The sequence below is a fragment of the Eucyclogobius newberryi genome, unplaced genomic scaffold (genome assembly GCF_026437365.1).
Source record: "Eucyclogobius newberryi isolate DKJ021-1_F unplaced genomic scaffold, fEucNew1.0.hap1 SCAF_9, whole genome shotgun sequence".
Classification (NCBI taxonomy): domain Eukaryota; kingdom Metazoa; phylum Chordata; class Actinopteri; order Gobiiformes; family Gobiidae; genus Eucyclogobius; species Eucyclogobius newberryi.
Window position 1 is genome coordinate 30816754 of NW_027316532.1, and position 13523 is coordinate 30830276.

The 13523-nt window shown below is 42.4% G+C and overlaps 1 protein-coding gene across 1 annotated transcript in view; it reads right to left on the reverse strand.

Moving 5' to 3' along the window:
- Positions 1-3903: 3903 nt before the first annotated feature.
- fbn2b (fibrillin 2b) overlaps positions 3904-13523 on the reverse strand; it is a 51361-nt gene continuing 41741 nt past the window's right edge. Inside the window, exons 34-65 of the mRNA XM_072439533.1 lie at positions 13347-13472; positions 13142-13264; positions 12881-13003; positions 12593-12754; positions 12398-12466; positions 12192-12317; positions 11984-12109; positions 11762-11911; positions 11619-11690; positions 11418-11543; positions 10928-11053; positions 10627-10752; positions 10437-10553; positions 9956-10084; positions 9759-9878; positions 9541-9666; positions 9296-9448; positions 9152-9217; positions 8923-9048; positions 8576-8695; positions 8383-8505; positions 8160-8291; positions 7957-8082; positions 7600-7806; positions 7398-7523; positions 7193-7315; positions 6986-7102; positions 6328-6456; positions 6133-6252; positions 5823-6054; positions 5558-5711; positions 3904-5466 (exon numbers count right to left, since the gene is read on the reverse strand). Of these exons, the coding sequence (XP_072295634.1) occupies positions 5089-5466; positions 5558-5711; positions 5823-6054; positions 6133-6252; positions 6328-6456; positions 6986-7102; positions 7193-7315; positions 7398-7523; positions 7600-7806; positions 7957-8082; positions 8160-8291; positions 8383-8505; positions 8576-8695; positions 8923-9048; positions 9152-9217; positions 9296-9448; positions 9541-9666; positions 9759-9878; positions 9956-10084; positions 10437-10553; positions 10627-10752; positions 10928-11053; positions 11418-11543; positions 11619-11690; positions 11762-11911; positions 11984-12109; positions 12192-12317; positions 12398-12466; positions 12593-12754; positions 12881-13003; positions 13142-13264; positions 13347-13472 (4379 nt within the window). The 3' untranslated portion in view covers positions 3904-5088. The remainder of the gene's footprint in view (positions 5467-5557; positions 5712-5822; positions 6055-6132; positions 6253-6327; positions 6457-6985; positions 7103-7192; positions 7316-7397; positions 7524-7599; positions 7807-7956; positions 8083-8159; positions 8292-8382; positions 8506-8575; positions 8696-8922; positions 9049-9151; positions 9218-9295; positions 9449-9540; positions 9667-9758; positions 9879-9955; positions 10085-10436; positions 10554-10626; positions 10753-10927; positions 11054-11417; positions 11544-11618; positions 11691-11761; positions 11912-11983; positions 12110-12191; positions 12318-12397; positions 12467-12592; positions 12755-12880; positions 13004-13141; positions 13265-13346; positions 13473-13523) is intronic.

Consider the following 13523-nt stretch of genomic DNA (forward strand, 5'->3'; position numbering starts at 1 on the left):
ACACACAGACACACACACACAGACACACACACACACACACACAGACACAGACACACAGACACACACACACACACACACACACACACACAGAGACACACACACACACAGACACACAGACACACACACACAGACACACACACACACACACAGACACACACACAGACACACACACACACACACAGACACACACACACACACACACAGATTCAGAGTGTGGGCCTCCTCCCGGGTGTGATCACTCAGCCAGGCTGCGTGGGACTGCGGCGCCCCCTGGGGAAACCACGGCTGAAATAGAGGACAGAAATCTCCAAGTGATTCAAAGTAAAAGACTGTATAGGATCAACATTGCAGTGGTGAAGTGGAGGGACAGTAGGAGCCCAAACGTGTTCCTTACTGTAGCACTTGGAACAATGCCTCAATGATGTAGGCTGTATTTGGTTATTGATTTACTTTGACTAACACCTGTATATAATAGGAAACATTTATATAAGTTGTAAATGAGTTCAAACTTGAGTGGAAATGTAGTAGCCCAGAGGAAAGGTGGTCAATAATTGGCCATATTATCACAATAAAACCTTTTGAAGTGACAGAAAACTAAAGGATAATATTACATATGACATAACGGTTAGGGTTAAATAATAACACATAAATCAGAATTCCAGTAAACTCTTTTCAAAATGTATAATATTGTTTAAAAAGATAATCTGCAATAAATAGATAGCAGAATCAAGCACTTTAGTTCTTGATACTAACAATAAGTCGCTATAGTAATTATTAGTGGGAGTGGCACTGGTCATTGTAAAATGGAATTGAAACCACTCAGACAGATGAGTCTCTGTGTCGTGTCCTCCATGATTTGAAACGTAAACTGCCACGTGAGTTCCGATTGTAGATTATTCACGAGCGTCCTTTTCACTTCCTTGTTTCTAATGTGCTGGTAATGATCTTATTTACAGATTACTAATTGCGAGTCATTACAAGAGATGAATCTGTGTGGATGGATATCATATGTGGAAGTGCTTGTTGAACATTAGATTGTATTTTTTCAATCATCAATGAAAATCCATAATAATAAAATAGATAAGTTTCATGCCATATCGTTGAGGACAGGGTGCTAATTATGTTTTTTTTTCTTCTTTTTTTCAGGGGCTGATTTAACAGGAGCTGTGATGCACCACGTTGTCTGGATTGGAAGCTACAGCTACACTGATCATTTCTCGTATTTCTACAGCAAAAACTTCTGATTGACAACTCAACACAAATGACGGACACTGAAACGCCTTCTCCTCAATTTCCAGCACATTTAATTCCTCTTGAAACTATTGTCAACTGATCTCATTTTGAAATCCCAAAAGGGAAGTGAAAAAGAGGGCTTATTTAAGCACTTGAGAGCTCTGACCCACTTAATACGTCCGGACTCACACCAGACGGAAGGTTTGTGTGTCCAGCAGGAGGACTCAGCAAGGTGATGCCCTGCTTTGTATTCACAGCCATTGATCCAGTGACCCTGTGATCCAATTACACACAGACCCATGTTTGTACAGTCAGAGCGGACACACCTGCTGCTGTCACTTTCACACATTTATTTTTGACAAACGAATCAGGAAATTCAACGTACCTGAACCAACGCTGCTGATTGGAACCCATCTGTGATCCATTATCTTCCTGTAGAGAGCAGCAGCCTTGGACACACTCACACACCTGTTTGTCTCAGCAGGAACATTTGTCAGCTCCTGTCCGCCCTGTTCCAAAGTGAAGATGATGCCCGATGAGGCAGTGTGACCCGAATACCCCGAATAACAAGCGCCCCAGGGTCAACCGGCTTCATCAGGCGGTTTCTCGTCTATGTTTAACAACAGGCTGGGGTGAGACTGTCAAGTTGTCAGGGTAGATTAGGACGAGCCTGTCAATTATTGTCATCACAGACCTACATTTGGCGAAACTGAGCATCATCCAAAAGTCAGAGACACTTTAATACACCACATATTGTCCTTTCCTCTTACGAACAACTTCTCTAATTTGGGTTGATAAACTAATTGTATCTCATGAACACATTATCCTTGTTCCCCACACTTTCACCCAACACACCCACACTCCAGTCAGTGTGCAGACCGTGCCTGAGGGCCCCGTGGAGGATGAACCATGCCCCCACGTTGGACTACGAGTTGCTGCTGTCCCCAGCCAGCTCATCTCTGGGGGGCAGCTCTGGAGGGGGCAGCAGCAGCCCGCCTGTGGCCCTGGTCGGAGCGGACAATGAGCAGCGTACGGCCTTGGCCTTCGTGGGCCTTCTCATGCTGTTCCTCATCTTCCTGCTGGTCAGGTGCTTCAGGATCTTGCTGGACCCTTACAGCCGCATGCCCGCATCATCCTGGACTGACCACAAGGAAGGTCCGGAGAGGGGTCAGTTTGATTATGCACTAGTGTAACACCTAAATGTTGCATTGTACATGTACATAGACACATTTACCAGTACTTATATTATGACTCGGGGGGATGGGGGGTTATAGTTTAGGTGTTACTGCAGAGGAATTTATTTATTTACAAAGATACAGGAATCAAAAGAGCCACAGAGTTCTGCAATGGTCAAAGCTCATTGTTGAAGCTGCCTTAACTTGTAACTTTGCAAACATGTAATACACCTAAATGCCACATCAGGGTATCATTCATGGAAACTACAGTGTGTCCTTTTGGCCCTGTCACTACATCCATTTTATTAACATATTTTAATGTAAACTGTCATTATATCATTACCAGTTGCCCCTTTAAATCAATATGACACAAATGTGCTAAATGCTTATTAGAAGCATCAGATGCTCATGTTAATATTATAATTCTTCTTGAACTGATGTGTAGTTTGTTTTAATCAAATCTATGTGTCTAAAGTGAGAAGCCATATTGAACTAACTGTTATCTCTTGTAAAGTCTACATCACATGGTTGTAATCTTTGCTTTATTCAGCCTACCAAGTGTGCTTATGAAGCAAATGGCAACCTTTCGGTAAATCAAAGCTTTATTTTTCTACCCTGAACTCCAGTTTTGGAACCTCTCTTTTGCTATGTCTTGGTCCTTCCTCTTTAAAAGAGTAGGTTTTGGAGTTTGTAATGCAACAAGGCAGGGCCGAATTTACTCTTATTTGTGATTTGTAACTTTTTTTATAATTATTGCTTTTGATAGGCTGATTGGAGTCGGTGTGAATTAAAAAGATCTTTATCATCAGTTTGTTTGTTTGTATTATTGTTACCACTTGTCACCTGCATGGCTGTACCTAAAACTGAGTCAATAGATTTTGACAAAACAGACAGAAAATAACATATTTTTTTTTACCAACAATACTTTATTTTCATTTATGCCGTTGGACAAACATTATTGAATCCTATTTTACAGACGGCTGTCTTTTGGTTAGGTCTAAGCACAGATGAAGGCTGATTATTTTATTGCCTGGGAAGTTGTGCTTTGATGATTGTCACGGAAGCTTTTTGAGACCACATTGTCTTGTGATTAATACAAAATCTGGATATTTGAATGACAACAGAAGTGTTTCAAGTGGCATTGAAGCAGAGCAGAACTGCCTTTTTTAAAACAGTGGCAAATAAAATAAATCATAAAAGATACAAGGATACAAATGTTCTCAGGGCTAGAAGATGGATATAATAAACATGGTCTGTGAAAGGCAGTGAAACAGTGCAGCAAAAGAATTCTGAGAAACAAAGGTCCACGCTGTGGTCAGTCAAGTTTCCTTTTGTAAATGAGAAGTAAAAAAAAACAATAACAGGAATGTAAATAATATAACTGTTTTAAGAAGCAGTGGTTTTACATGAAATGGTGAAAACATAACTTTTTGGTCTGGTAAACGTGAAATCGCTGAGTCAATTTTGGCATCCTCAACATTAAAAACAATTTACATTTTACTTAAAAAATATACAATTTAATTTTCAAAAAGCATTTCTGATATTTGTTTTCAGCAATGAGACAAAACAGACACATAATAACAAAAAGTAACAAAAACACTTTCGCAGTCCAGATTCAAGACTGCACTTTTCTCTGTACAGCGTCAAAGATGGGTTTTATTTAGCACCTTTTTTCTCTTTGAGAGAAGAATCTCAAGAAACCTGACAGATGAGGTTAGGTGTCCACCTGTGCATTTCCTCTACTTGTGTAGTGTAATGCATTACCTGTGGTAGCTGAGGTAATGTTACACGTCATGTACCTTTATGATTGTAGTGTTTGCTGTAAACAAGGACTGTGCCAGTCAGAGCAGCTCAAAGACTTTGGACTTCGTCATAAAACTTCGCCTGGAATCAGTGCATCCTAAATCTTGATCCCCTAAGGGATAAATACAAAATGCGACCTGATGTCAGTCGGATATTTTTAGAACCTAAAAACTATAACCTGCTGATGGCTCTGCTGAGACACACTAGCATCCTCTTCGATTCTGAGTTCACACAGCGTCACGGAGCACACAACATGATTCACACTAATCCCTGCTCACGTCACAGAAGAAAACAGCTTCGAGTTATGAATGGTTGGGTAATGTCCATCTACAAACAGACAAAAATAAAAGTAGAAAACACCTGAATTGTCATGTAAATGTTGCAGTCCTTCGTGTTAACATTTCAACAACACATTCTGCCCAGTGTTAACGATGACATAGAGGCGGACAAGTCCTAGAACCACTGACAGCGAGCCTGGCCCTCAGTACACAACTTTGTACAGGTTTACTGTCATTTACTTTAGTTTAATTTAGTTTGATGTGATGTGTATCACAGCAAACATGGTGTACAACAATAGGTCTGGCCTTGAAGCACTTTGGTGATTTTTTTTGTCATATCTTGGCTTGTACTGGTGGAATGAAAAAACTTTGCAGTGGTGAGCTGGTCCTAGCATTTGGTCGCACTTGGTCATCTCTACAGCTCTTTCAGTGAAGAAGAGCGCTGGGTCAGTTTGTTGTGGAGAGGGTATATTAAAACAATAAACATTATAAATTGCATGAGTGGTGGATGGCTGATTGAATCAGTCTTAGCTAGCCCTCCTGTTGGTGGTAATGGTCCTGAAGACAGTCAGTCCTGGGCGGCACTGCACTCTCAGCCCTCAGTGCAGGTGAATATGGAGCTTGATACGCAGGGCATCTCCAATCTCCCCTTGTAGGTAGTCAGTGTCATGCTGCTCTTCCAGTTGGTGTAGCCTGCGTGGGCCAAAGAGTCGCAGACTGGTGATCTCTAGCCTGTAAGACCCAGCTGGAGGGAGCTTTTTGCCCAATCGGAGCACACTCTTCCCATCGCGGCGTTCCAGCAGACGGAAGTGTTCGTTGGCGTTGCCATGGGTAATAACATAGCGGACGTGATGCTCCAGGGGCTGCAGTGCCGGAAGAAGCTCCAACAGAGGCTCTTTATTCAACAGCGACGCCAAAGAGACATTCATGGGGAGGATATCCTGGGTGTCCACACTGGCCATGCTCACAGAATGCTCCTGAAAAACAAAACATGCTTTGAGAATTATCTAGAAAACAACTGGAACATTTTATTTAAAAACAATAAAAAGCATCATGTTGAACACATACCTGATTCAGCTTATTGCTGTCTGTGTTTCGCTTGTGTCGGCCATTCTTAGCGCCACCATTAATCTTACATTCGTAGCAGGCCTCTGGCGACAGACTGTCATCTTCTTCACCCTCAGCAAGCTGCCCAGGGAATCCTGTGCCTGAGATGCAATGACTGGACAGAACAATAGTAGCAGGTGAATATAACATTAGACAAATGCAGCTGAAATAGTCCAACAACCTAAACCCTCGGCATGCAAATGAATCTTAATGTTTTAGTCCTTACCCTTGCCCAGCTCTGTAGAAACCGCCCGGGCATCCACACAGGTATCCTCCATCAGTATTGGAGCAGCCATAGCTACAAGGGTTGTTACCCATGCTACATTCATTCACGTCCTGGCAGCCACTGCTTTGTTGCTCAAAGTCAAACCCAGAAGGACAGACACACTTGAAGCTGCCCAGTGTGTTATAACAGGAGGCTGAACCACACACGGTTCCTCCCTGGCACTCGTTTTCATCTACGGCCAGAGACAAATATACGTTTCAATTGTAACAGCTACATTAATAACCTTAATCACCTGAACATATTTACTGACCAACACATTGGTTCCACTGGTAGTGTTGTGCATATCCCTGAGGACAGCCACAGCGGAATCCTCCCATCATGTTCTGGCAGCCATGTTGACAGCGGTGGTTGTTGCCGCACTCATCCACATCTGAGCACAATTTCAACAAAGTTACGAAATGCACATGATCCCAAAACAGCTTTCAAGACTTGTTCCTTTGTTTACCTTCACACTCAATTCCTGCGGTATCCAGGGAGAAACCTTTGCCACATTCACAATTGAAACTGCCAGGAGTGTTGACACAAGAAGCACGAGAACCACACGCACTGTTCTGACCAGTGCATTCATTATTGTCTGCAGAGAGAGAATTACGTTAGACTCTGTCACTTTATCAGGCATGGAAATAGTCTTTCTTGTTGCTTCATTCTTTGTATGTGTATTTTATATTATTGTATAACCTTTAAATCTGGGGTACCTCATTTTGACTCCACAAAACACAAAGTAGGTATTCAAATGTCTCTAACTAGATCCTAGCTCTTACAACGTTGTACAATGCTTTAGAACAGCTTTTTCAAGCAGAGAAGTGATACCACCCCAAGCACAGCCAATCAGAGCGCTGTTTCAGCTCTTATTTCCGAGTTTAGGAGACATAAGAGCGGTCTAATTTTCACAAAGTGCCGCTTTTACGATATTATAGTCTTAGGGGCAAAACAAAGCAAAAAAAGACTCAATTACAAAAAAAAAGTCGGGTCCTCCAAAAGAAAAAAAAAGAAAAATAAAATAAAATGCTAATTTCAAATATTTTCAGCTGTCATCTGCTTAGCACCTCCGTTACAATTAGCTTGATACAGGGTAATTAGCACAATTCTCACTGAGTACTCACCGATACAGGCAGTCTGGTGCTGGGTGAAGCCAGGAGGACACTTACAAGTGAAGCCCCCGATAGTATTGACACAGAGAAACTGACAGTTGTGCTGCTTGGTGGAGCACTCATCCAGATCTGAGGCAGGGTCAATGAAAAGTAAATGTATTTAAAAGGAAGCATTTACAAGAGTTTAAGAAAATCAAACACGTTGAATATTAAATAAACCTTTGCATGTCTTTCCATCTGGCTGCAGGCTGTATCCTCTGGGGCAGGAGCACAAATAACTGCCCTCAGTGTTCTTACACAGGAAGTTACAAGGCTTTGGAGACAGAGAGCACTCATCCATATCTGAAAAGGGAAACAGATATTTCACTCAGGCAATACTGGCATTGAAGGTGTAAAACAATCTTCAGATGGGGATGTACCATACCAACACAGGAGGTGGTGGTGAAGTCTGCTTTGTAACCAATATTACAGTGACATCTGAAGGATCCAATGGTGTTTATGCACTGACCATTCTTACACAGGTCTGGGATCACGAGGCACTCATTAATATCTGAGAGTACAAAAGTAAGTTAGAGAATTGTTCTCATATCATTGTGATTAAGTACATAAACAATGTGTGAGTATACCCCGCCCGTCAGTGGTGTAGCCTGGTCCAAGAGGGCACATCTTCTTGTACTGGACAGTGCCTGGGAGTGGGCAGAGCTCACACTGTGTGCCCCATCCTCTGCCAGCGTTACAGCAGCACTCAGACTTGGTGACACTGTTTCTGTTAGTGGATGACTGCTGGCACATGGTATGCAGGGCCTCCATGTAACAGTAGCCTTTCCTGTTGTCTAAAGAACAGAATGATCATTTAGAGTCTTGTTTGTTTTAAGTAGCTGAAACTAATGGTGAAAAGACATGAAGGTTAGAGGCGTATTGCATACACATGTATTAATTCAGTGTTAATTTATACCTTGGGTATAATTGGGGTAATATCTTACCAGTACACTCGGTCCCTGTGGAGCTGGGCTCAAAACCATCGTTGCACTCGCATCGGTAACTTCCCACAGTGTTGACACATCTCCCATTCTTACAGATGCCAGGTTTGGCACGGCACTCGTTCAAATCTGGTGTTGGAACACAAAGTGAGTGTGCATGAGTGAGAAGTAGTAGGTGGCAGTATGTAGGATGTCAATCCACTCACCCATGCAGCCTTCTCCGTCTGGACGCCGCTGCATGCCAGGAGGGCAGATGCACATGAATGTCCCGATCAGGTTCTTACAGATCATTCCCTTTGAGTTACAGTCATCCAAGCCTTCTGCACACTCATCCTGGTCTGCTCAAGATACAACAGTTACAGTTACAGTTAAGTCTTTTCGGTCCAGACAGAATATCAATCTTATAATATGTTGTTGCAGTTAGCTGACCTCTGCACATGCGGTGGTCATCTCTCAGGACGTAGCCGGACGGACACATACATTCATAAGAACCAAATGTGTTGACACAGCGGAAAGCACACAACAGTGGATTCTGGGAGCATTCATTTACATCTGAAACAAGGAAGGAATAAGATTAGACAGATCTAAACTTGAATTAAATTAGTTTGATTTGGATACTTACCTTCACAGGTCATCATAGTGCCCGGTTCAAAGCCCTCATTACAAGCACACTCAAATCCACCAATAACATTAGTGCAGGTCCCGTTTCCACAGGGATTTCCAATAGAGCACTCATCAGTGTCTGTGGAGGGAAAACATGGACAGTTGTAGCAGCTACAATGAAACATTTGTGCTTTTAAGCAGCTATTAGCGGTTTCTGTTTGACCTAAATTACACCAAGATGCAATATATTAAATAAATCTAGGACTATTGATATTGTGTTGGGAAAATGTGCCATACTAATATGCTTTGCTTCACATGACCTGATTTATCATAAGAAGATGTTTTTTTTTAATCTATGGTACTCACCAACACATTTGACTCCAGTGTAATCCAGATTGTATCCAAAAGGACATTCACAGCGGAATGAACCATCAGTGTTGATGCAGATTCCATTCTGGCAGATGCCGGGATTATCTAAACACTCATTCATATCTGTAGATATAAAATATTAGAGAAATAAGTATGACAAGGAAATTGCATTTGTAATGATGTATATGCTTTGAGTGTTCATTTATCATTTTGATTTAGTGCTGACCTTCACGTGTGTTTCCTGGTCCAGGCAAAGCACCATGGCCAAAAGGACAAAGTGTGTTGAAAGCAGCTGGGGATGCAACAATAAAGGTCAGTATTGTTATTTAGTAAATGAGTTGATCTTAATTAACTTATGTTGTGTTTTTACCTTCATTCTCTTGTGGACACAGCTCACAGGGAAGCCCCCAGCCCTCACCAGGCATCTTACTGCAGCAGCATTTAGCCTTAGTTGTGTTGAAGGCTTTGGGCACTGAACATTTTCCAGCTTCAAACTTGGTGAAGCAGAAACTCTCTCTGGTGTCTGACATTTTGGAAACAAAAAATCAGCTCTAATTCTCAAGATCACATTACATCATCTTCCTTAGCCTTTTGTAAACCAAAAGGTCCTCTTACCGTAGCAGCTGCGTTTATTGTCAGAGAGAACAAAGCCCGGCTGGCATGTGCACTGGAAACTGCCCGGAGTGTTGGTGCAGGTGCCAAACTGGCAGATGTTGGGCTCAACATCACACTCGTTAATATCTGCAGACAGAAACCGTTCAAACAGCACTTTTAAGTGAATGCTTCGTTTTAAGGCCCAGAATGTGAGACTTTTTGTAGACTTGGTCTCCCACCTATGCACTGGTCATTCTGCACTTCATAGCCAGGTGGACAGATACATCTGAAAGATCCATCCAGGTTTTGACAGGTTCCTGGAGAGCACGTGCCTGGCAGACTAACACACTCGTTGATATCTGAAAAGAAAAGGCAACTTAATGTCTGTTAAATACATTTTTTTAAACAATTCTTTAAATATTGAATATTCTCTTACCAACACAGTTTTTCCCATCTGGTGTATTTTCATATCCTTCCAAACAGAGACACTGGAAGGAGCCCAGCCCATTGATACAGTGCCCATTCCTGCAAACTTGACCCTGCAGAGCGCTGCACTCATCAATGTCTGCAAAGTCACATGGAAACAATTAGGACTGTCCAGTCATCTCTCAGTCTGAGCTTGATATCAAACAGTCAAAACTATTCAACATTCTGCTAAAAGCATTTTTAGTGTTTAGAGAGGATTCTCTTCCATTTCTTTATGATCCAGCCATAGTTTTATGACGGTTAGATGGATGCTGCAAAATATATCAATCTACCTTGTCATTCTGTTTGATATTTATCCAATAGATTGCACACAGAAAGGGCAAAATGTATTTCCATAATATTTTAACAGTGTTATAACTCTTCAGCAGACGTTGACCTTTTCAAGACACACTAACTGCAGTGGACCTTTGTCAGAAGTGATTGATACATACCCATGCAGTCGTTGTTGTGTGTGAGCTCGAAGCCAAGGAAACACAAACAGTTATAGGATCCCACAGTGTTTTTACAGGTGCCATTGCCACACGGTTGTCTGTCACACTCATCAATGTCTGAAACAACAAGTCAATTCAACACATTTTGCAGATATGTACCGTATATTGTGCATAATTGAGAGTGTCTTACCCATGCACATAGTTTGGTCCAGAGTGGCCTTGAAGCCATTGTGACACAGACAGCGATAGCTTCCCTGAGTGTCAATGCACTCTCCGTGGCTGCAGACATTAGGGATTTCCTGACATTCATTACGATCTGAGTTTTAACAAAGAAATAGCAATGTCAGTTGTGTACTTTATTTGAATGAACATTGCATTGTTTTTTATGTCATATGAGAAATTTAGCAAAATACTGCACATCGTTTGTAACAGTGCTAATGATTGTTTCAGAGGAAACCCCCATTAGAGCTTGTCAGGCAAAGTGGACTCACCGACGCAGGCCCCGCTTGGAGACAGTTTGAATCCTGGAGAGCATTCACAGCGGTAGCTGCCTGGGATGTTGATACAGTTGGCGTTTCGCTGGCACAGGTTGTCCCCACTGTTACACTCATCAATATCTGCACAGGCGGAAGAGAGAGGAAGCAGAGCGAATCAATCATAGGCCCTAAAACTGTCGGCAGTGAGCGGGCCATCAGCTTGAGGCCAGTGGGAGGCAAAACATAACGTGGTCATTTTGGCTGTGCTACAGCTAGGACAGTAACTAGCACTTTCACAGTGATTGAAGATCCTGGCAGCAGCTCCAAATTGGAGCCACAACACTGATCTTTACAAGGACATAACTTGTGTAGGGAAAGGCAACATTGGCTCTACTGAGTGGACACTTTGTATAACTGCCTCTGAACACGTACAATGATTTTCAGTGACAGGTGTATAATATCACAAGTGTGAGTTTCTTTGTTGATGAAATGCACAATTTCTGACCTTCACAGATGAGCAGGATGTTGTTGTAGCTGAAGCCCATGGGACATTCACAACGGAAGCTGCCGATCTGGTTGATACAGACACCATTGGCACAGATCCCAGGGATCTCTCTGCACTCATCAATATCTGCACAAAACAATTAAGTTGTAAAAAGAAAACAGAAAGAAAATTGAAAAAATTGGACATTAGTCAAGTGTTTACCGATAGGTTTGCCAGTGTGGATGTCAATGATGAAGCCTGGAGCCTGGTTTCCACACAACAGTTGGTATTCATCTGAAAGGAACAGAAGCAGTGTCAATGCGACTGAATGACTTTTGTTTGGTGATAATGTGATGGACACATACTGGTGGCAGGAGTTGGACATGCTTCACAGGGTTTGTTCCAGGCTTTGCCCACATTGTACGCACAGCAGCACATCTTTTTGGTCATGTTAAAGGACAGTTCATTTTCACATGTGTCATTGAAGTTACGGTAACAGACACTCTTCCTCATGTCTGCAACAGAAAGGCAAAACATAGTAAGATAAATATGGAAAATAAACATGTCCTCAACCATAGCACACTTACCCATGCAGTTGTTTCCTCCGTTGACCTGCATGTATTCTGGAGGACACACACAGGTGTAGTTGCCCAAAGTGTTGTAGCAGGTACCAGGCCCACAGATGCCAATGTGAGTGGTACATTCATCAATATCTGTAAAGAAAATTCATTAATAACAAATGATTCAATATATTTCACATTTCTAATTCTGTTATTTCACATGAACGCCTCTTACCCTCGCAGATACGAGTCTCTTCATTGAGGTAGTAACCTGCAGGACATTCGCACTGGAAGCTGCCAAACGTGTTCACACAGTTCCCTCCCTGACACAGACCAGGCAGCTCCTGGCACTCATCAATATCTACACGGGTCAAAAGTTCGTCAAAAACACATTTTGAAGTTGAGGCTGATCAAGGTGGCTAAATAATAAAGATAAAATACCTTCAAGAATGACAGTAATAGGGTTTGGTCGGAAACCCTCTCCACCGGGACAGAGAGTTTTATATTCAGCTATAGAAAGACAAAAGGCATAAGTTTACAACAACAACAACCACAACGACGACGACAACGACAACAACAACAACAACAACGACGACAACAACAACAACCAGATTTTGGTATATTTAGAGAATTTACAGGAGTTGGAGGCAGGGCAAAGTTCACAGGGATTTCCCCAGGCTCCTCCCAAAGAGCAGCAGCAGGACGCTCTGGTCACTCCCACACCGATCTCTGCACTGCAGGAGATTCCTCCATCTCCTCGACCCAGGACGTCAAGGAAGCAGTTACCAACACGAGTATCTGTGAATATTTACCGGATTAGGGATTCAGCACTAACAGCAACAAATGGTGTAATTATACTAAGAATACACTTGGACAATGTCTCATGAATGTAATCTTTAGGCGAGTAAAAGTAAAGTGACTCACCCACACAGCCAACTCCAGTAGGGTTAAGCTCAAAGTCGGCAGGACAGTTACACAGGTAGTTGCCTGGAGTGTTCACGCACAGTCCATTGATGCAGTTCACAGGATCAGCACACTCATTGATGTCTGCAGACAGAAAATATTTCATCAGATATCATTTCTATTCAATGGTCAAAATACTAATGATAACAACAATGCACTAGAGACGCTGGACCAGAAAATCTGTTTAATATAAGAGCTGTGATTACACAGTCTGACACTCACCAGTGCAGTTTCCTCCACTCCGATCCAGCTCATAACCGTCATCACAGACGCACCGGAACATCCCTGGGAGATTCTGGCACGTCCCAAACACACAGATGTTCTGGAAATTACACTCGTCGATATCTGAGGAGGTGAACAGGAGGATACATGGCAGCACATGTACTACATATTGTAGGCGTATCAAACAAGTGAGTGTGTCCAGTACCTTGGCAGGCCTTGTTGTCCTCTGTCGGGGTGAAGCCCATCTCACACTCACAGCGGTATCCGCCCGGAGCGTTCAGGCACTGGCCGTTTTCACACAAGTTCACATTATCAGCACACTCGTCCATGTCTGAAACAGAATTTAATAATAATTTTAAGAAGAAACAAACAATCTGGTGGG